This window comes from Coturnix japonica, chromosome 2, assembly GCF_054131305.1.
Source record: "Coturnix japonica strain WE chromosome 2, WE-NBRP24, whole genome shotgun sequence".
Lineage (NCBI taxonomy): Eukaryota > Metazoa > Chordata > Aves > Galliformes > Phasianidae > Coturnix > Coturnix japonica.
The window spans coordinates 89053890-89077638 of NC_140664.1; the positions used below are offsets into that span (position 1 = coordinate 89053890).

The 23749-nt window shown below is 42.1% G+C and overlaps 1 protein-coding gene across 3 annotated transcripts in view; it reads left to right on the forward strand.

Moving 5' to 3' along the window:
• The window catches only part of VWC2 (von Willebrand factor C domain containing 2), a 48629-nt gene extending 25511 nt beyond the window's left edge, over window positions 1-23118 (forward strand). For all 3 annotated transcript variants that reach the window (XM_015854358.3, XM_015854357.3, XM_085537965.1), the window contains exon 4: window positions 22572-23118. In XM_015854358.3, the coding sequence (XP_015709844.1) occupies window positions 22572-22723 (152 nt within the window). In that variant the 3' untranslated portion in view covers window positions 22724-23118. The remainder of the gene's footprint in view (window positions 1-22571) is intronic.
• The last annotated feature ends 631 nt before the right edge of the window (window positions 23119-23749 follow it).

The following is a 23749-nucleotide window of genomic DNA, read 5'->3' on the forward strand; positions in this document are numbered from 1 at the left end:
AATGCTTACTTCAGTTTAATAAGTTTGCTTATGTGATTTTACCTTGAATTTCCTTAATTGCTTACATTAGAACAATAAAGAAGGTGTAAATGTGGAAGTAAATCAGGCAGTTTTTCTGATGTGTTTATTAATAATATGTCTATGCAGGGATATATCAGTGCCATCAGTATTGCCTTGCTGTCTATTGATTTTTTTGAAGGGACAAAAAAAAGTGTAAAAGCTATTGTTAGATGAGGATTTACATCCAAATGAAGCTAAAGTGTCTCTTGGGTTGTTTTTTTATGTAACCTTAATTGCCAGTCATCTGACTCACTGGTTTGAACTGTAGCTGGGCTAGATTTGGGTCATTGCCTGTTTTTAGTGTTTTCAACGTAGAGCAGGTGTTGAGTTGTGCGTTCAGTTATAACTATTTATTGTCTACTTCTGCTCTAAGAAATTACAAATTACTGGAGAAATGAAATTGCCACTGTCACAACCTTACAGATGTTGCTGCACAGCTGCAAGAAAGGGAGGAGTTCTTTGATCTGTGTATAGACATGTAGATACAACTCTAGAGTCTTGAGCTATCAAGTCTGATTTGGTTCTGTTTCACAGTCTGTGGTTATGCAGTCCTAACACATTGAAACAACGATAGGCTGTTTTCTGAAGTTATTTCTGGTTGAAAAGGAAATAAAAGAAAAAACATAGACAAAACCAGCAAGACAGTACAACAGCACTGCAGCAGGATCCTCATCTAGAACACAGTCTCCTGTTGATACTCAAAATCAATATCAGCAGTTGCATTTCACTACGGGAAAAATTGAGGCCACTCGTGGCATTGTGTATTACACTCACTTTCCAGAAAAATAAAGTTGTGTTATTTTGTGCCTATTTGTTGAACAGTACAGTAGCATAGAAAATTAACTGTGAAGTAAGATGTCAAGCAGCTGCTTATATCTTAAGTAAATAAATATACAAATGTACGGAGAGTGGGAGAAGGAGGAGGATGAAATAAGAAGTCTGCAGATACCAACTTGCTGTGTGAAAGTGCTCCATAATTTAGTACTCCCTAGTGCTGAACATTTCCAATATTCAGAAGGTCTCTTTTAAAGCCTACAGGTTTAAGCCTGTACTGAGTTGTTGTCTTACCTGATAACAACTGATTTTGAATTTGTCAGACCATAGGAGACAGCAGTATCTTTCAGGGCCTTCCAAGCTGAGATGGTGGGAGTGGCTTTGAATGGTTTAATGGAGAAGTTCCTGCACCCTTTGAGCAAGGCTTCACATTCCCTCGGGTGCTGCGCAGTCTTCTCGAAGACATTCAGACCTCTCAGTTCCCTATCTTTGGCTTGCAGTTTTCCATACTTTCCAATCTTCTGCTCACCCAGGCGGTAGAAACCACATATTTGAGAACTAAGAGAAAGGGAAGGAGGGGGGTGTAGGGATTTTGGGGTGCAGAACAACGGACAGTGCCCAAGGTGAGCACATTCAGGACCTAGCATTTTTCCTGGCTTGATGGCTGGTGCCGCTGAGCTGATAAAAAGCAGGCCACAGTGAAAATTAGAATGGCTGTGTTTCAGGGAAGAAAGCCAGGCTCACCCGCGGTGCCCGCTTGCCAGGTGCAGGAAATAAAGAATCTACTGCCATGCTGGAGCTGAGCCAGTCTGGCTTTCTGGGTTGAGCGGGACATGGATGCAGTGCTAGGAAGCTTCACGCACTTGTGGAAGTGTGTCATCTGTAAAATACCTGGTGATTTAATGGATATGTATTAGTACGTCACAGTATGATGGTTGGGTGTAGTTCAAGCCAACCGGTACTTCAGTCAACTGAAACTTTGCTAGCATTGGGTGGAAGTCAGCAGGACCGAACTGATGATGGAGTCAGAATCATTTAGGTTGGAAAAGGGCATTAAGATCACCAAGCCCAACCATCAACCATTAATTGCTAAAGCACTTAACGTCTTAATTGCCAGCTCTGTGAGTGTGAATATGCACCTGAAGTAAATACCTCTCCACTGCCTTCCTTGGATGTGCTGTTCCTATCGTATCACCACAACACTAATAGAGGATATAGACTAAGTGAGTGGGAGGCTTCATTGCAGTTCTTGTGCTCCAGAAGCTCAACGGCAACATACTGTTTGAGCAGGTGATATCACTTACCCCGTCTCTTGGCTTCTACATTCATATTCAGCATCCTTTGTAATATCTGAGTGATGTTTTTCGCACTCACAGCATATGCATCTAGGAGAATCGTCACACCGGAGTTGTTTGTCACTTTCTCTGTGAATGGAATTAATCTTTGGATTACTGATAATTAGAGGATATGTTGATTCATTTGTCTGTGCTGTGAAGCTAATGATTGTTGAAAAAGGCAATGGAGTGGCCTCTGAGTGAATGAGGAGGGGTTACCACTGCAGGGATTGTGCCCCCAGCAGCAGGTTTAGGATTTTACATCTCTCCTTGCTGCATATTTAATATAATTTAAAATAAAAAGGAACATTGAATGGAGAGGGACAGAGGGGAAAACAAAATGTAAATGTGAATGTGATTAAAGTGAAAAATCTGTTAAAAAGTGTGCAGTCTTTGATGTCTCGGTTGTTTAGATCACATAGCATTAACAATGGGATTAAAAACATGTTCATTCTAAACATTGTATCTCAACCATTCCCAGCACTTTCACGTTGGAGTCAGTTAAGGAGCTTTAATGATAATGACCCAATTATTTTTAAGGCTTGGTAGTAAACATACCATGTCGACATTTTAAGGGTTTGAATTAATGATTTCAACTGTAAAACCTGGTAAGAGCTACTGTAAGAAATAAGAACTGTGAAACTCCGTTGGCTGGCCACACTTAATTATTACAACAGGAAGCATTACTTAGAAGCCTGTGAATTATTATTTCTTTATTTGCAGCTGTCTTTGAGTGGCATTGCTGTGTTCAAATCCTGTGTGAAAATCACAGTTGAAGTGGTTTAAACATTAGTAAATAATTTTCAGTCTTTCAGAAGCGAGTAACCACAAACCGGTGTTTCACTACACAGACTGTGATCACAGTTGCACTACTCTTTTATTTCCTTCAATTTGATTATTAGAGTACATGTGATGGTTTGCCTTTAAAGGAGATAAGGGAATTATACTGTTCACTTCATAATTAGTGTAAGATGACCACAGACTCCACTAGTATTTTTTTAGGGATGGTAGTGATGCTCAGTAGCATCACAGGCATCACTTAAGACACCATCTCTTCTGTAGTAGTTGTCCATAAGCACACACCCAATGGTAATAATGCTCTGAACCAGTTTATCCCTTCTCTTGAGATCTGAGGAGCAAACTGGTTGCTGCCATGAAACTCCGCTCTCATCCCAGCTGCCTGCCAGGGCAGCTCAAGGAAATCCTGAGCCAGATATAGGAGATGCTGCCACAATTCTGAAGGATTTGCTACTCCTTGAAACAGCTGTCAAAAGGCCATTTCTTTTCTCTTCTTGGCAAATGCTTTAGTGAAGGGGCTAAAGAAGTAAGAACAGGTTTGTCTAAATTGTCTTCCTGTTACTCACTCAGATGCAGTTGGTTTTGTTCCAGTATGACATAGTCTGCGTGGAGGTAGCCAACATTCCCAAGCTAGAGAAAATGTAGTCTGCACTTCTGCACTCATTTAAGTTATTCAGTAAAGGTCCTGAAACTCCTGTTTTTGTGGGCCTTTCTGAACAAACCAAACAAGCAAACCAAGAACAAGCTGTAATAAGACCTACAACCTTGAATTTCATCTTGCAGAGTAAAAATTGTCTTCTACTTTCCTTTGCTGTGGGTTTTCATCCAAGATGAACCAATGCCATTCAACACCAGACCAAGTACTAAGCTAGCATTGAGGATAGATGCCTGTGATGGAGCTGAGCTCACCTGCAGTAATGACTGCAGTAAACAGTGAAGAGCTGGTAGCCTGGAGTCTGGTGTTCCTCTTCTCCACCTCATTATGGACAGTTAGCATGCATGTATGCCTGTTGCATATGTGTGTTAGGATTGTTTTCCATTGATTCTAGAGAAGCACTGTACACAACACCTCAATCTTGGCAATCATGTAAAAGAAGAAATTACTTTCACTGACAGTGTTCTGTTTCCCAGTATACTGTAATATTTTAGCTGTGTACATATGTTTTCTCTCTGATTTATAGAATACCATTTTTATGGATAACAGCTTTGAAATATCATGGAGAAACTAAATAATTCTTTAATGGGTTTGACAAGAGTAGATACAAACTTCAATTCAAAAGCTCCAGACTTCTTTTGAATCCACTGAATTCCTAGTCTTCCTTTTATTGTATAGCTATCCATCTGCAACTTGCTGATCCTGGCAGCAAAACCTTGTGTTGCAGTGGGCGTTTCCAGCTGTCACTTTCCTTCTCCTGTATGCTGAGTGAGGCAATCTTCATATGGCAAAGAGTCAGTTAGTTTTTGCTTTGGCACGGTAATGTTAGTTTGGAAACAGTCAGTGTTAATTGGTAACAGTTACGTGATTTTAGGGATGTGGAGGTGGCACATGAATTCCTGACGTTTCTGGAAGAGAGGAGTAAAAGCACTGTGTGCATTCACACACACACAAAGGAATACGTTCACCAACAAACATCTGTCCAAATATTTTGAGTTCCCAGCTTTCTTTGCCTGCAAGTGCATTTACCAGGTGTCACATCAAAAAGACCTGTCAGCGCTGTGCAAGCTTTCAACCCATACATTAACTAATTGTTAATCTGTGCTTACATTGTGTTGCATGTTCTGAATTTCTTGTGCGCCGGAAAAGTTCCATCATTACTGAGCCCCCACAGAATGCCATATGTGTCAGCATTTAGCACTAATAGCGTTGGCTTCAATCTGTTTGGAGGTTGAAGAAGAAGCAAAGTCATTTGTTTGTGATGGGGAGGTTATTTGAGAAGCTGGGTTGTCTTTTGTTTGCCAGAAGCAAAGAAACTAACCAAAGACTTGAAAAAATTGCTCTTCAGAGTCTATCTATTGCTAGTTTGGTTGGGATTGCTTTCATTGATCCACATGCTCATGGTCCTTTGGTAAATATTGATGAGGCTGTTATTTTTTTCCTCTGTTGTAACCTGCAGCTATATGCTCCATGTGAATGTTTTTGCTCCATCCTGTATCTTAAGTCATTAAAAAAAATCTCCTTTTAACATTATGCGAGCTCAAAGATGCTTTGCACTTTCATGTAGAGCTGATAACTGGAGACAATCTATAAATTTAATGGTAACGCTACTATCCAAATCAGTTTTATCAATAATTTTGATATATAGTCTTGTAAGGTTTTTAGTAGGGCTTGTCCCTGGCCTGTAATTGGACTCATGAAGCTTAAGGGATGTGACGTTGTTTCAGGCATGTTAGTGCTCGTCTCCTCATCCTCCAGTCTTTCTCTCTTCATCCTTCCAACAGCCCATTCTTGTATATAGTCAACTGCTAGAACCGCTTGGCATCTGTGCCTGCTTGCACCATCTCCCAGGTTCAGCAGGAACTGAAAATCAAATGCCCATCTAGTCCAGCATGTGCAGAGATGAGGTCCTGGGCGACTACTATTTTTCCCCATAAGCCTCTGTCCATCTTTATAGAATCTAGTACTGTCTAATGTAGTTTCTATACCCAGTATAAAGCTCTCATGGGAAGGGGGAGCGATCTTGCAAGAGCTTCAGAAAGAGAAAGTTTGTTTCTCACTGCACATTTTCACATTTAGTTCGGATTCTTCCAGCTGTGCCTGGCACAGCAGTTACTGTGATCTCAAGCCTTGCTCTTTCTTTCAGAGGCAGTGGTCACTGGGGTGGACTGCAGGATGCCTCTGGTGCATGTAGTTCCCTGAGGAACTTTCAGCTGTTTTTACTGGAGACTTATATTTCAGTCTGCTTCAGAAGATGTTTCAGCAATGTTTTCAAGTTGTTTTCAGAAATATTTCCAGCTGCCGATCTGGTCATCACATGTTTCATGCTGATCCATTTCAAAGCCTGATCCAATTGTTCCTCCAAATTATCTCCTGACACAAAACAAGTGTCTCTGCATCACACGTTTCCCACTGTGCCCTGCTGTGTGCCTGTGATTGATGAGAAATACTTATTTCATGTACAAGTAGGCATCTTTCCAGCTAGCCAGTTTGTCCCCATCAGGCTGGCGTCTTCACTTCTTTTCCATTTACAAAGTTGCTGTTTGTATGCTAAAAGTTTAGGCCTGCCTTCAAAAAGGAAATACTTAAATTCTAGCCTGTATGGGCATTCATATATATATGAAAATATATATATGCTTTTTGACGTGATCCTCTGTCTATGTGTACATGTGCACATCACCTTAGCACAGAAACAACCAGAGAAGATACGTGTATTATTTAGGACTGATCTTCTTATTGAACTGGGCTTTGGGTGTGGTAATGTTCTCTCTTAGTGGCACATTTGAATGTCCAGTGTATTCTCAGCAATGCAAAGCCTATGTAGAAGGTAGTGTTATGTAAACTGAATGACCCTATGCTCCTTAGCTATTCTACGGTAGATCATGCTTTTGGCTGGTAGATGCAGAATTTATCTGATATGGTTTATTGAAAATGCAAGTTTCAAATACATATATAAATTACTATATCTATGTTAAGCAGCAATATGCATTCCTATTTGCATGGGATCCATGGCATGCCACACGTGTAGCTCTGGCCTGGTTGATCATAGAACTTGATCCTTTGGATGCAGCATACTGCACAGCAGTATGTAAGCTGCAGCTATCATTAATAGATCACAGAGCAAAAGGTTTCAGTCTTCCTGCTGTTAAAGCAGCAAAGTAAAATCCTACACAGAAAATAACACACCCTTGGAGGGATCTCTGGAAGTTTAGACCACTGGGGAAGACAGATTCAGCATAACATGATGGTTTCCCAACCTCTCAGACCCTTGGGATTTACAGTATAAAGCCATTCTGTGTAAGAGCTTCAAAAGGTCTTGTATGGCAGCAGGCATTAAAATACGGACTTATTTGAGAGGCATACAGGATGAGCTGAGGCAATGCAGAAAGGCACTGGTTCTGCTGTATGTTTGTGTATATTTTCAGCTTGTATAAACCGTACCTAGAAAAAAATTTCCTCAACATATCAAATTATACTTGAAGCTGATGTTTTAAAATACCTTTTCTATTCTTACACTATTCTATTCTTATACTCGCAAGCATGCTAAGAAGTTGTATAAATGCTGCAAAGTCCTGTTTGTGATATTGCAACAAGAATATTGAGTATGGAATGATGTGTAACAGTCATTTTGATGATTTATGCCATTAAATATGGGGCGGTTGCATTTTCTTCTTTGTGTCAGTCAGCATCTGCCTGTAGAGCTTTGGGTGGTACAGGTTCTTGAACATTCAGTAACCCCAGTTTTGTGTTCCCAATGGCTTTTGGTGGTCTGAAATGTGAAGGTGCCTGTGGCTCTGTTCATTCAGTTATGCGGTTATGGCCAGAAGAAGATGGAAATACTGCTCTGACAATGAACTTACTTTATTGCAAATTAAAGACGATCCTCTTCTTAAAGAATTAATGCTTGGATGAAATAGTTTTAGGCTCTATTATTAATACTATTTTCACTTTTTTTCCCTTCTTTTATGGGTTAGTGAATCTGCCTCCTCTCACAGATAGATAGATATAAACTTGTGGTGGGGTACCTAACAGGTTTAATAACCCCCCTGCAAAGTTGAGGTTTTGTGACAGAAGTGGTCAGATGACAGCTTCTCTGGGCTGCAGCTTTGCAGCAGCAGCTGGTATTTGCTTGAAGAAGAAACTGATAGTGAAGTCTCATCTCAAGGCCTTACCCTCCAAAAAATAACAAAGTCCTGGTGCGACTGCCACTCCTTCAGAAACCAATGCAGGCTTATCAGATTTATCTAGTTCATACTAAAATTATAGAGGTACTCAACACAAGGTGTCCATTCTCCTAGATACCTGCTGCAGAAAACTGCTGAGCTCCCCACTGCTGTGTGCCCTTGTTTCACCTCAGAGAGATTCTACCCCCTCCATCCAGCCTGCAGCGATTGTTCCCATTTTACAGACTCAAGGCATAAAGCTGACATCCCTGGTCTCTCGTACAGACTCATAGCAAAGAAAAGGAACTGATTTTGCTCACATACCTACATCCTCTGCTTGTGTATCATTGCTTTGTACATTAAAAGCAGAAGTTTGGCTACGTAAACCTTCCATCTTTAAATATCTGAAAAAATACCCTAAAAGCCTTGAAAACTTGCTCTTTTTGTTGTTGTTTTACTAAAAAACTTCCCAAATCCTTCACCAGCTGAGCACAACTTTTCCAAGCCAAAAGTCTGGAAAATATGTGGGGTTCTCCCCAGCCTTAAGAACTTGCTAATTAGTATGTTCTGAAGCATTTTTCTGCACAGGGGAGCAATCCTTATCTCCTTCAGACAGTTTTACAACAGTTCTGTAATGCCTTTGCAGTTTGTGGCAGTTTGGGATGTAAGAAAGGGAAAAACAGGTGAAGTATGTCTCAGCCTGCTGCTCAGGTCCTCTACTTCACAGGTATCTCAAGGCTCTATTGCTGTACAACAGATGGGCTCCTGCAGCTGTGTCAGAAATCAGGAGGGGCTGAGGGTGAGAAAGAGACAGAATGACAGGAAGAGGATCAGACTGTACGAGGAGAGACGGAGAGAGGAGGTCAAATGCAATGACAACTGAGCTGTTCAGTCACGTTCATTTTATTTTACAAAACACACTTATGTAGAAGACAGAAAAATTGGGTACCAGATAATATTGTGTGCATGTGGTGACTGGGAGATTTGTGTAGCCAGAAAAATTACGAAAGCAAGGTGGCACTGAGGACTGCGATGCAAATAGCCCTGACATTGAGGTGGGCTTGAGAAAACTTGCTTTGATTTGAGGTGCTCATGCCCCCTCTGATACCTGGAGGAAGAAAGCGTGTTCTTCAGTGTGTTTGATTTATATTAGATGAACTCTTTTGAAGTGTTTCTAGTGCCTGGGCCTAGTTTGGGAGCATAAGGACATGCAGGTTTCAGCTTAGGAGCACGGCAGCCCTTGCACCTGGTTGGTCCTTCAGACTGGGCTGCAAGCATTGCTGGCCAGCACGTCCCAAAAGGGCCTTGGGTGAGACCCCTGGGGGAGGCCAACCTTCTCTCTTCCCTGGAGTGAGTAATGGGAGATTCAAAGGCAGAAGCCTTTGGAGTGCCTTGCAGTGCCAACTGCATTCAGGATGCTTTCTTAATGGAAATGTGCCCTTTTGCTCCCAGGTATTTTCTTTATCATTAAAGGAGGCGGCTTTCTGGAAAATATAAATACCTCTAGCATGTGGACAATTTGTGTTTCAAAATGATAAGAAAGAAGGACTATTTCTTTTGAAGGATGAGGAGAATTGTTTGATTTCTTGGCTCTGTTTTTTTCACAATTCTTCTTCTGTTCCTCATTCCTCATCTTGCCACATGGCCAAACCGCACATTGTTCCAGTCGATCTAGGTGGCTAAATGTTGTCTTTCAGTCTGGCCATCCTTTTGTGTAGCTAACACTTGAAAACCAAACACAGGGCAGAGGACCAGCTCAAGGGAGAAAACAAACACCTGGGGGTGAGGACAGGAGCTTCTCTTAAAATCATCTGACTAATAGAAAACAAAGAAAAAAACGAGGCTGAGGGAATCTGTCTGTAATGGAAATTGAATGTTGTCAGAGATAGGTAGGCAGGCTAGTACTTTTCCTTTAGACGTTTTTTCTTACTTCTTAGCTGCCTTGAAGTGGAGCCTGGCTTTTAACCAGAATCCTTTGTTAGAAATGTTCTTTTAGAAACAACGTCTTCTGCAGGAAGAACTTGTGATAGATTAGTTATTGGGGAAAATAAGTGAGTGCAGCTTTTAAAAGCTGTGCTTTGAAAAGATAGGAAGGCTGCAAAGAAGAAGCACTAAAAAGATGAAAAGTAAAGTTTCTCTTGCTTCCTTCCACTATATCTGACATATTACGAGTTAGTCTATCTGACTTATCAGTATCTATGTTCAGTCAGAACTTGTCCACATAGTTTTATTTAGTGTGAATAAATGCAGCATAATTAGTTAAAATACGAGTCTCATAATTAGAGGTATAGAGTTGCTTTATTTGCTAAGACTTTGTGTCCAGGGAAAATGACACAAGATGCCAGGAAGGCATAAAACTTGGAATCCAGATTTATCAATTTGATCATTCAACTTTGGTCAGGGTATTTTGACTTTGTCCCAGTGTCCTTTGACAGTTCTGGTGTTTTCAGTGTTAGCTGAAGGTGCATTTAAGTATAGGGTTTACGACAGGCATTCTGAAGATGAGCTGCTTCTGTTTGCATATGATTCCCTCAGAGAATCTTATCTTTGCATCTGGATTATTTTGCCCTGCTGTTAATGTGGGCACCCGGAGCAGTGTTCCTAATAAAACAGAAATCAACTGACACTCAAGCTCAAGGGGAGTCTCCTTGATGTTTTACTTCATGCAGTTTGCCTGAAATCTTATAAATTACATCTCAGTTTCCATCCCAAAGTACCTTAACCTATTTGAAAAGATCGTGTTCACAGCACTATGGTCAAGGCTTCCCTTAAAAATTATTCTCTGTTTTTTTTGTTTGTTTGTTTTGTTTTGTTCTGGTGATTGCTACTTAGAAATAAAGTAATCCCTTGTTAGTCTGTAAAATAATAATAAAGAAACATTATTTCCACATGCATTTTAGACAGCGAGCATGTATCGAATGCTTGTTAGAAATTGGCTAGTGCCTCTGTACTGCAGTTTTAAGGGAAACTTACTTTCTTCTGAAGGATATAGATCATTTTTCCTTTTTCAGCGTACAAGGGGAGAAATGTTTTAAAAATCATTGTTATTCTTGTGCTTAAGAAAGTGAACAGATCATAGAATCATAGAATGGCCTGGGTTGAAAAGGACACCCCCCTGCTATGTGCAGCATTGCCATGATGAGGTCTCCCCGGAGCCTTCTTGTCTTTAAGCTAAACAAGCCCAGTTCCCTCAACCTTTCCTCACAGGAGAATTGCTCCAGCCCACTGACCATCTCAGTGGCCCTCTTCTGGATTTGTTCCAAGAGCTCTATGTCTTTCTTGTGCTGGGGGCTGCAGGCCTGGACGCAGTATTCCATCCCACAGCACTGCAACCAGTGGCTTTTTGGTGTTTGGTGGGTAGAGGTATGTCTGAAACTCAGTCACTGCAGAACTGCCTTTCTATTTCCCAGTGCTACTGTGTGCGTGTCTTTATTATTCATGTGAGAGCTCTGAGTCTTCCCAGTAACTTTTCCTCACTGTTTAATGAGGTATTACTTTGTAATTTAACAGCCATGTCAGATAACTAGTATTTAGTATTCGGACTCTAAAGCAAAATCCTGAGTGCTCCAATAGAAAGAAAAATATTGATTATAATGATGATTAATTTCCAAATTAAGATTGGGACTCTACTATGCAAGGTCCTGTGCAAAAATATACCAATTTCAGTGGCATGTGCATAAACTGCACGTGTAGTTGGAATAAAGAATAAGAGAAGAAATTAATAACCTGTTAGTGTGTGTAGACTTTGAAGTACATACTGTGATAATAAAGCTTCCGGTATCAAGTGCAAAAGGAATATTTGCAAGGTCAATCCATGTACAAGACAGGAATAAATCATACAGTTCAAAAGGAAATGACTCAGAGAAGCTGCTGGTTTATTTCCCTTGGACTGATATTTATTCCCCCTTCAACAGGACATTGCTTCTTTTCTGGGAAACATTCCCTTTCCACATCTCATTATCTCATGTACTTTACAATGTTTTGACCCACTCTGCGATTAAAAGCTCCATCTTTTAGTTTAGTTTTGTCTTCTAGGGGGGATCTGTAAACTAATAACATCCACATCAGCTACCCTCCTGCAAATGCTGTATGTACTACAGATGAGGAGGGATCATTTTTATTACCGCAGAGTAGGAGAACGCCCTAAAGACTAATGAAGTGGCTAACGTTTTAATCATAAATTGAGCTCTTACTTGCTGTTTGTAGGATATTTAGGAGTAGTAACTTCAGTAGAAAAATAAAATGTAATTTCTAGTAGTTTTGCCACTTTCATTTTATTTACTACTCTTTTTCTAGTGCACTAATCTGAGTATTATGAAAATCAGTTCAAAGTGTCCTGGGAATCATTTATGAGTTCCTAAGGCTCCAGTTTTGCCTAGAAGAAAACAAACATAGCTTTCAGATAAACATAAAAGCACCAGCTGTTTTTCCTCCAGAATTTTTTCTTCCCTAATACTGTGGATGAAAGCATGGAGATAATTTTACAAGAAGAAACATATAATGTGTGGAAATGTTTAAGAATAAGTTTACAATAATTTTATTACTGTAAACACAAAGACTGGCTTTTGTGCCTTAGTAACTGCTCCAGAAGTCTGATGTGTTGGGGAAAAAAAGCAAGAGAAATCTTGGAAGCAGACCAGCTTAACCCTCTGCCAGCTTGACCAGCTTTGGGGCCCATTGTCTGGTAGGCAGTTTGCTTTTTGCCAAGGCAGTTTTCTGGTCCATTACTTCAATGAGGTCTGATTTGTTACTTTTTCCAGAGCATCTTTGCTGGAGCTTGAAGTGACTGTTCCTGTGAACAGTAGATGATGTAATGTTGGTAGTGCCTGCTCATGGCTTAGTGATAGGATAGGTAAAACGTTCAGCCAGTGACAGGGAATGTCCTGTCTCTTCCCACTTCATCACTTTCATATATGAATTTCTGCTGCTGAGATTGTAGTCTTGCATTTGCTGCATGAGCCTTGATTTCTTTTGAAGGTATGTCTGTATCCTACTATCTGACTGGCCTCAGCTGTTGCCTCACACTCAAAAAAAAACAGCCCTCCTGGTGATGTTAGAGTTGGTGGCTAAATACATAAAATAGACCCACTGTTATCTCTTAAAAAGTTGCAGTGGGAATATTGGTGGAAACATTTGGCTTATCATCATATTAAGTTTCTTTCACAAGACCTGATAAAATATATTCACGTACGCAGACGTGGCTACTCTTAAGGGTATTCACTCCCTTGCTGCTTTTCTCCCAATTTCAGGCCTGTGTAATGGAGAAAAAAAGTGTGCACCAATGACAGCTGAAGAGTGCTACAGTGTCAAATGATGGCCTTAATTTTGCACATGTAAAAATCAGCACAGAACTCTGACACCAAAAATGAAGAAGTAGAGCAATATTATGTAGAAAATTTATTTTAGCTAGTGCATAACCTTCTGTGTCTGCACCTTAAAATGATATGCAGCTTCTGTGCTGTAGTACTCATGTAAGATGAAAGGATTTGTATAACTCCCGGAGACAATTCCGGTATTTAACAAAATCTGTTCCTGAATTTTTCATAATTCACGTCTCTCGCTTCAAATCACCTGTCTTTCCATGTCAGCATCGATGATCCTTTAAAATCTGCCTTCCCTACAATGGGTTGCACGGGAAAGAGACTGAGTGGGTTTCAAGTATCTCCAGTACCGGAGACTCCACGTCATCTCTGGGCAGCCTGTTCCACTGATCTGTCAACCCCAAAGTAACAGAGTTCTTTGTCATGTTCAGATGGAACTTCCAGTGTTCCAATTTGTGCTTGTTGCTCTTTATTCTGTCAGTGGACACCATTGAAATGAGTCTGGTCCCATCCACTTCATGCTTTCCCATCAAATATTTAAAAACATTGATGAGAAGCCTCTCAACCTTCTCCAGGCTGAACAGTCCCTTTCCTCATAAGGGAGTTGCTTTACACCACTCCTCATCCTTGTGACCCTCCGCTGCACTCTCTAGAAGTTCCCTGTCTTTCTTGAGCTGAGGAGCCACGTTTGCTGCTTTTCTACAAGTACAAACAGAGCAGGCCATTGCCAGAGAAACTGGATGAGGGCCAGGAATCCATATGTGTAGGCAAGCTCCTGGGAAATCAAGAATAACAAAACAGCCAAACCAAACCCATATAAATGACCTAATTTTGCAGGAGGACTGTTAAGTTGAGAAAGTAGTTACTGTCTGATGGAACAGTCTTTCTGGATCTGGATTGCTCTAGATTCAGTATTTTGTTATAAGTAGTTCTCTTTAAGAACAATACCTAATTTAACATTGTGCAGTGTATTTATTCTGAAATAAGATTGAAAAATGGCTGACACTTGACCAGTATGTTTTGTTGTTGCTTTGATTGAATGACTCCTTGTAGCGATCGGTAGCCATCGGTAACCTTCTGTACCTGCTCTCACTTTCCAGTGATCTACAGTAACTAGAAAAATACAGATTTGTATTCCACTTGACTGCCAAAGCTGTGTTATACTTTACTTGAGTACCACTTTAGCTTTCAGCGTAGCTGAAGACTTAAGGCATTTTTCCATAAGAATCCTTAAACACCCATTAGCATGCTGCACTTTGTGCACTGCTCCAGATCTGTCTGACCCTGTGTGTTACTGCACAACTCTTGGTGACCTAACCGGCCTGGCTGATGGTCTGTATGGCAACCAGTGCAGCAGTGGTTTGTCAGATTAGAAATGCTTTTAGTTCCTATGTTAGCAGTGCTCTGATGCATTAAATTACTGGCCTGTAGCACACGCTTTCGAAAGTGCAAAGCTTGTTCTAATTTACCCAGTCGTTTTTTAGGGTAACTTGCTCAGGATCTCAGCAGAGGCATTTCACACAGCTTTCTGAGTCTGAAGGACAGGCTGATGTGTCCCAGCGAGGCTAATAGTTTGGGGCCAAGAGGTGTGTGATCATTCACTAGACTCTGAACCTTACTAGGCACAGCAGTCACTGGGTGAAGAAACAGCTGAAGGGGAAAGGATTTACCCTGTTAACACCATGCTCCTGGCAGCCTTTCTGTGTGTCTTTCCTTGTCAAAGGTCTCCAGTGTGAGTCTTCCCAAGGTGTTACAGCCCATCTCACATTTTCCATTTACCTGGGTGGTGGTGAATCTGCAAGAAAGCTGTGTGCAAAACTTATGTGCCACTTGCTGGATTCAAAGTGTTGATGTAATTCACTGAAAGATACACACAATGCTCGGTTCATGTCTAATTGGTGCCATTTCTGGGTAGAACACAATATTCCTTTATGAGCCGTAGGACTTCTGAAAACCATTGTAAGTAGAGTATTCGAGTCCTTCCCATATTTTCAGGGATAAAGGAAGTTGTTTGATGCGGTTTACTTTTGTGGCACTCAAGCTTCATATTTAATTGAGCCCTTTTATGCTCCGAGCCTTTCTGTTTGCCTTGTGCGGTATTTGATTGTGCAGTGTTCGATGTGCCTGAGCTGCTTTTTGTTCTGTGCACAAAACGCCAATATCTAAATTTCTCTTCTCCAAATACACATAAAGATCCACAGGGACAGCAGCGTTGTCAGGATTACACACTGTTCCCTTCTTGCAAGCCATTTCTGTCTGTGCAGGAGTAATTGTGCAGGCCTGGCTGCAGTAGGCAGCATTTTGCATGGTTGTTCCACAGGTGCTAATGGCATCACAAAGTGCACAGTGGCAGAGAGTTTGACTCGGGAAAGGTCAGTGCTGTCAAGGGTCATCCCAGGGTCTGAGATTGCTTTGTGGTCCACCAAATTCTTGGACGCCTCTCCCATTTTTAAGATAGGAACCAGACCAAAACATGAATCAATTCTACTGTTAGGTATGACAAGTAAAAAGGAAAGCAATGTAATCACAAGCAGGGTTTATGAGTCTCATAAGCAGGGTATAAAAACCCAACTTAGATTAGGTTATGACTTTATTATCTTCTGTATTAAGATGTGCAACACATGCACACATACAAACTCACAGATTATAGCAGGTGCCTGGCTGTGGTATCCCCACTGTGACATCAATGCCATTGAGGACGTGATCAGTCCCATTTTGTTATAAGAACTTCATTGAACATCTTCTGTCTGTCCCATCCTAGCAGATGCTGTTTACACCCACTCTTTCTGAAGTACGTGGCAAAACACTGTTTTTAATTGTTTTGCCTTTGGCATATTTTCTTTCAATCTGTCATTTTGCTGTGCATCTAACAAAATATGACCCTAAGAAGGGGAGGGAGTTTATTCTTAAAAGCACAAAGGCGCTGTCTGGTGTGAACAAAACACTGCATTTATGAAAGATAGCACATTATTTCCCACTGAAGGTAGGTGAAACCACAAATGGGTGAATAACTTTATTTTTATTCTCCCTGTCATACATACACATTTACCGAGTGTCTATTAAGATATTTGCTATGGTTCTCTGGCTGCCAGTATCTTAAGGCACTGATAAGGCACAGAAACAGTTCACAGCTCCTCGAGGTCCCAAATTGCTCTTAAAATTGGGTCTACCCGAATCCTTCTTCTGTAATTGAAAACTCTCTTTTGGATTTGGTTCAGCAGCACCTAAAGGTACCGAGGCGAGCAAAAGGTTGCTGTGGGCTGGGAGCTGTCGGCGTGTCGGCAGCAGCAGGGTGATGAACTTATTGTTGTGAGGGAATGAGACTCCGCTGCGCTCGTCACGGACTGCTTTTGCCAGCTGCTTTTTGTGCTTTATCTTCCAGGCTGGCATTTGGCAGGAGATAAATGTATTATATATATCCACATGAGAGGGAAACAAAATCAAGTCAGAGAGATACGGAACCTTAGAAGAGATTAGAGATTGGAAGGGCACAAAGTACGTGCAGATACCATCTTCAGAGAACGCGATTAGATGTGAGAGGAATGAGGGAGGCATGGCCTGCATTCAAACCTGGCTGTGTCAACTCTATGCTGGAAGACAGGCATGGGTCAGCATGTACCCCTGTTTGCATTTCGTGCCTTCACTCAGAGTGTATTGAGGTGTTGGAGCTGGCACAGCTGCCCATAGAAGCTGTGGTGCCCCATCCCTGGAGGCGCTCAAGGCCAGGTTGGATGGGGCCCTGGGCAGCTGAGCTGGTGGGGGCCAGCCCTGTCCATTGCATGGGATTGGGCTTTGAGGTCCCTTCCAACCAAAGACTTTCCATAATTCTGTGACAGACATTTCTGTAGGTATTCTATCTGATATAAAATCAAGAGTTTTGTGAAAATACCATCAGTAGTCACAACACGCAGTCAAATGTCAGGATACAAGAGGGAGATAGGAAGCTCTGCAGGGAGAATCACTGTGGCACAGCACAAGTCTTTGGTGTTTTTGCAGCTTGCTCAGCGTGTGTATGGCTGCTCCACAGAGCCCAGAAAGAACAGAATAGAACTTGAAGTAATCAGCAGGGGCTGTGATTACAGAGCTGGCCTCCTCATTCTGCAGGTGTGGTAATGGGGGAGGTGGGAAATGCAATGGAGGGCTACTGGAATGACACAGCAAACAGGGAATGGCTGTTGTTGCCTCTGCCACTACAGCTGTTTGGGGAATCAAATTTAGGTAGCGGGTGGAAGGCAGAAGGCAATGAAAAAAAAATGCACTTATGCTGTACACAAGAGCTGTGGATCTCCTTGGCACCAAGCGCAATAGAAGCTTTTATAGGTTCACCGGGGTTATGGAGAGGATAATTGTAGAGAAATATATTAATTACTACTGGGCACACAGGAGCCATTTACAGTTCCTCTGATTCAGAACTCTGGAAATTGGGACTGTATGTTAGGAACTTTTGCTGCATGTTTGCTTTGTTCCCATGCACTTCCCTCTGCACCTTCTGGCTGTTGTAGATATAATGTGCTTCTTAAGCATTCCAGGATAGGATATGTACTTCACACACTAACTGTTGGAAATCTCTACGTTAAATTTGAATAAAGAAAGGAAGGAAGAGAGAAAGGGAAAGGGAAAGGGAAAGGGAAAATGAAAAGGGAAAGGGAAAAGGGAAAAAGAGGGAAAGGGAAGGGAAGGGAAGGGAAGGGAAGGGAAGGGAAGGGAAGGGAAGGGAAGGGAAGGGAAGGGAAGGGAAGGGAAGGGAAGGGAAGGGAAGGGAAGGGAAGGGAAGGGAAGGGAAGGGAAGGGAAGGGAAGGGAAGGGAAGGGAAGGGAAGGAATCAGAGAGGTGCTATGCTAAATGCTGAGGTTATATCATTTAGAAAGTGCTGTAATACCACAGTGATGACCGTAATGTAACTATCAACGTAGACCGGTTTGCTATCAGACACCTTGGAAGTGACCTGTTTGACTGCTGCAAGGAGCTATTAAAAGGGCAGCTATTAGGGAGTGTAGTATAAAACCAAAGCTCAGAGCAGTCTTACATCAAAGTACTATATTGCAGAGGTTGTCGCTGCAGTTCTAATTAGCCAAAATTTGCCGTGACTTATTCTCCAGGCAAACAAATTAACTTGCAGTTGAACAGATTTCTTTGTCCATAATTTGGTTTAATACCTGATGAAAACAGTTGATTAAAACATGATTTACCATGTTACTGTGTCTGACTTGTATTTTTGAACTAATAAGAACATGTGCCTATGCAAAATCAGGGGCGGGCTGCAGTGAAAATAGACACAACTCTATAGAGTGCAGCTGTGGTTTTGTGGAAGGAGAGGAGGAGGAGAAGCTTCAGAGAGTCTCTGGCAAGGTTGTCAAGGTTACAGATACTATTGCTTCTGTAGGTGAGTGGCTTGGGCATTCTCTGTTGATAATTGGTATCGGCTGTTCTCTTCTGAGATAACAGAATTTGCATTTTAATTGAATTGTTGCATTTATCAACACTAAAGCATAAAACATTAGTCACCGGAAGCTTTGCAAAGTATCAGCATTCGGAATTTTGGGTGAAAAAAGCCTACAACTGTTGCATTTACCCCGATAATATTTATAAACTTTTAAAAATATATAAGAAACGAGACTCCTGTTCTAAACTCTCCATGAATTAACCACCAGATAAGCTCTCTTGACTGATCACATCCCAGCACAAAGCTGTGATTCACTGTTTCAAACATTTCAAGCACTCCAATCTGGTGCTCAGTGTGATAACACAAAGCTTGCAGTCAGTTCGCTGCTTTGAGGCATTGCTGAGACCGCAGCAGCAGCAATGCTTTAGCCCTGGGAAAGAAATCTCCATGGCTGCCAGGATGGTATGGCTCAAATGGAGTCTGACGGCGTCAGGACATACTTTAGGAAAACAAATGATGTCGTGGTAGATTTCAAACTGTGCTTGGAATTGGTACGATGTGTCATATTGGATTTTCTGCCAGATTTAAGAGTGATACGGTGAGATCTTAATCCACTGCAAAGATGTGCAGCACCACTAGCTTCCTTAGAGCTACATGAACGTACACAGGGATGTGGCCCGGGACATTTGTGCTGTAGATGAAATAGGCTGCATCAAGCCACTGCTGCTCTGGGAGGCATAGTCAGGAGATGTCACTGCAGTGGTGTCACTGCAGGTCAACACGGGGAGCAGGCAGCCTGCTTTGTAGGCAACAGAGAGGAGCAGCACTCTGTACTGCCCTTGCACCAGTAAAAGCCAGCCAGAAAGTCCACCAACGCTTTGGCATTAGAACAGCCCCCACTTATTTTGAAATGCTTTTCATGTGCAAAGTGAGATAATTTGGAGAACTATTTAAGAGCTCACAAAATATCTTGCCCTTTGTGACAGGAAGCTGTAAATCCCACTAAATCTCCACGAACTGCTCATTTGTGAGTAAAGCAGAAGTTCCAGCAAACGCTATGTCTTTAGGGTATCACACCCACTCTTTTGTTTGGAGGAGACACCAGCTTCTGTTTTCTTCCTAAAGGAGAGTGAGGAAATTATGGCACTTTCTGGTCTAAAACCACCCACTGCCCCTTAAAATCCTTAATTTCTCAGTTTTCCCTCCAAGGCAGAAGGAAAATGGCATCAGTCACTGGTTCATGAGCACCATACCCATGATGGGCAGCTCCCCACGCTCCACTGCCTTACCCATGACATGGACAGGATAGACTGAGGCAGGAAAAGAGGTCTTAGGATCTGGAGGAACAATGCAAGGAGAGCTGGAGAACTGTTTTCAGTATTGAACACTGTACTGTACTGGCATTTACCTGTGGGGTGTTGCTGTAATACAGTCAGTTCAGCCTCTTCCTCGGTGACCTTACCTGTCACATTAACCAGAATGTTGTGCACACACAAATATAAGGCAGGGATGCCAGTTGACTATTGCCAGTCTTAGTACAGGGTAGCATTTGCAGTTACAGTGATGATGGGTGCGAATGCAGAATCAGGAAATGGCCGATTTTCTGTAGAACAGTTGCACGAGACTTGCTCCACAGCATGCTTTGTTGCTGTCATTTGGTTCTGTCAGGCTGCATTCTCCAGCAGATGGCTGTTGCCTTTCTGTTCCTTTCTCAACAGAAGTGTTTCCCCCATATTAAATAGTTGAACAGTTTAGGATGAACTTGTTCCCTTTTACATTTAATAACTTCCTGATTATGCTTATTATGCACCAGAGAAATAGTGTATTTAACTGATACAGAGCTATACAACAGTGAAAATCTCTCAAAATTCCGTGGAGAATGGCATAGTCAGTAAATGCTTTGTTTCATTTATGAGCATGACAGTGCCCTGTGTGCAGAGGTACCCAGAAGCTCATCCTTCCCCTACACTGCTCAAGTCTTCTCTCCTTCTTTGTGTGCTGTAGGGACGGGCTGAGGGATGGGCAAACATAAAAGCACGCTATGGTAGTAATGCAGGTAACTTTACAGGAGATGTGTGGACAAGGACTTGGGGATCCTGGTGGATGAGAAGCTGGACATCAGCCAGCAGTGTGTGCGTGCAGACTGGAAGGCCAGCTGTGTTCTGGGCTGCATTAAAAAATGAGTGGCAGCAGAGAGATGGAGGTGATTGCCCCCCACAAAGATGACCAAAGGGCTGGAGCACCTCTCCAGTGATGAAAGATTGAGAGAGTTGGGCTTATTCGGCATGGAGAAGGCTCCGGAGGGATCTCACTGCACCCTTCCAGTGCTTAAAGGAGGCTTATAAACAAGAAAAAGATTGAATTTTTACACAGTTTGATAGTGATAGGACAAGGGGTAATCGTTTTAAACTAAAAGAGGGAAGATTTGAATTAGATGTTAGGGAGGATATTCTTCACTCAGAGGGCGGTGAGGCACTGGCACAGCTGCCCATAAAAGCTGTGGTGCCCCATCCCCGGAGGTGCTTAAGACCAGGTTGGATGGGGCTCTGGGCATCTCAGCTGGTGGGGGACAGCTCTGCCCATGGCAGGGGAATTTGAACTGGCTGGTCTCTTAGATGTCTTCCAAACCAAGCCTTCTATGATTCTTTGATTCTGTGGAGTGCACTGAACTCAATGTTTGCTGTCTGTTCTGTGTCCAGAACCACAGACAAGAATCCACTCAAAATTACCATGTGTTAAAGGTGTTTGTCAACAGACAGATCTAAAACAAACAGTAGCTTCAATATTTAGAGAATGGGCCCAACTTGCTGAATCAAATTTCTGTGCATCCTGTAGGGCTCTTCAAGAAGGATAACTTAGCAGTGAGGAAGCGGCTGACTTTTGTCAGGCAGACAACTGCTCGTCAGGCTGCTGCATCAGTGCATGAATGCACAATCTGAACCACAGAAACAACTACTAAATTTGATCCGTGAACTATTTTAGTTGTGCTTTAAAATGCAGAGCGAGCACCGACCTCCGGTAATCAGACAATGCTCTAACAAAAGCGTGTGGCTTGGTTTCTACAGCAGATTCCTGGAGGTGGAAGATTGAACTTCACCTATGATGTGTATACTGGTGTGGCAGACAGGATGGCAGTTGACTGCCAGAATTTCAGCTGCACCAGAATATTAGAATGTGTGGGTTCACACTGTCCTGCGCTGCACATCCCACCTGGTGGGTGGTGGCACATGGTGCTGCAGGATAGCCAGGCTGTGCCCCGCGGGGCAGCTTTGTGCACTCAGTGAATAGCGGGCTCGGTCATGCTGAGAACATAAGTAACAGCAGGTGTTTGGTAGGGTTTAGTGCTGCTTTACAAATGTGCGTGGATATTCAGGGCAGAAATAGATACTTCTTTTGAACAGAGCTGTAGATAATGCAGCATGCGCAGCCTTCTGCAGTGGAGAGATGTGAGGATGTCGCTGTTTGAAGGAATCAGATTAGTGCTGTGAACTTACTGCCGGTGGCTTGTTGTTCTCCTGCCTCCTCCTTGGAAATGAAGTCATTTCGATGAACTACAAAAAGGAGCGTTTGCAGACTTGCTGACTTATATAAAACTGAATACTTCATTCTGTACATGAAAAGAGACTTTATTCAGAAGAGGCTGGTACTTCTGCGCCCTGGAATTTCTCAGGAAATGAAAAATAAACTAATCTGCTTCTTTGACTACTACACAAAATGCAATGTATGTTTCCAGTGGAGAATTAATCACATTTACAATCTGTTCCATGATAGCACTTCTCCATCACTGATGATCAGGTTTTTCTCTTGCTTCAATCTCTTTTCGACAGGCTGACCGGTCTGTGCCTGTCATAGCTGTGTTCACACAAGGGATGTATCTCACCCTCATTTGCAGAGGGCCCTTGCTGAAACCAGAAGGAAATCAGAATCCAGTTTAGAAGGCAAGGCTCCTTTCCTCTTTGCCTGCTGGTTAACTGTGCCCAGTGTTACTTTGTGTTAGATTCTCAGTGCTTGAGACTAAAACTGAACTGTGTTGGGTTATGGTGTGCTGTGGGTGTCATGTAACAAACTCTTTCCTTTCTTTAGGCCCAAACTGCTTTGCAGAAACCACTGTCATTCCTGCAGGCCGAGAGGTGAAGACTGACGAATGCACTATATGTCACTGCACTTACGAAGAAGGCACGTGGAGAATTGAACGACAGGCTATGTGCACTAGACATGAATGCAAACAGATATAGGAAATCTACCAGTCCAAGAACTTTCATGGTTTTTATAGACTTATCTCACAGCAGTGAGCGCCGTGGATGACCCAGGGAAATCAGAACGAGAAGATTCTGGTGAGCAGCAAATAGACTATGGATACTTTGTTTTTCACAGTCACGTAATTCTGCAAGGCAAAGCAGTGCGTATATTTAAATAAAGTTTGGACATAAGAATACTTGTCTTAATAAATGTGTTATTTTCACAGTGAGTACACTAAAATACACTCTATGAAATATTCTATGTATTTCTATAATACCGTTATAGAACTTAAAAATAAATGTTTTATATAGACAATACAGATTAAAGTACTGTATCATTGCCTGCTCTGTTGTGTACCAGCACCATAACTAAACATTGCATTTCTGTTCTAGTTTTATCATGGTAGAGTTTTCTTTGGGTTCTTGTGTTTGGTATTTTTTCCCATTTGTTTGTTTTGACTTTAGTGGCCCAGGAAGGAGTCAGTATGTGATAAAACTTTGACATCCTTGCTGTTGAAAAAGCATGTAGTGCAGCATGCTTGCAGACAGTGCGCTCACTTATGCACTTAAGTGCAGTGCTGTAATGTAAAAGTGAGTTGGCTCCTTTTCTTAGCTGCAGTGGTGTAGGTCTGCTGATCCACAGCTGAAATCACTTGGAGCAGTGAGTAATACAAAACTGGTCTCTTATCTGTTTTTGTAAAATGTTAATTAGACAAAATAAGTTCATAATATGAAGTTCAGACGTAACACATCGCAGCAGGGCAAGTCCTTCTGTGATATTAACAATACAGTGCCACTGAGCTGGTGGAAATAGGGTAAGTCAGTGGGTGGCATCGTCAGTGTACCACACAGTAGATGTGGAGAGGTGTGGATGGGCTGTGGCTGCACACGCACATCCTTAGGCAAGAGAGCACCACCCCCTAAACCCTGCTGTTTCTGCCTTGCTGGTGCTTGTTCAGCTTTTTGATTGATCTCAGTCTGGCTGTCTGCACAGGCTCTGTAACACTGTGTGTTGATGAGAAA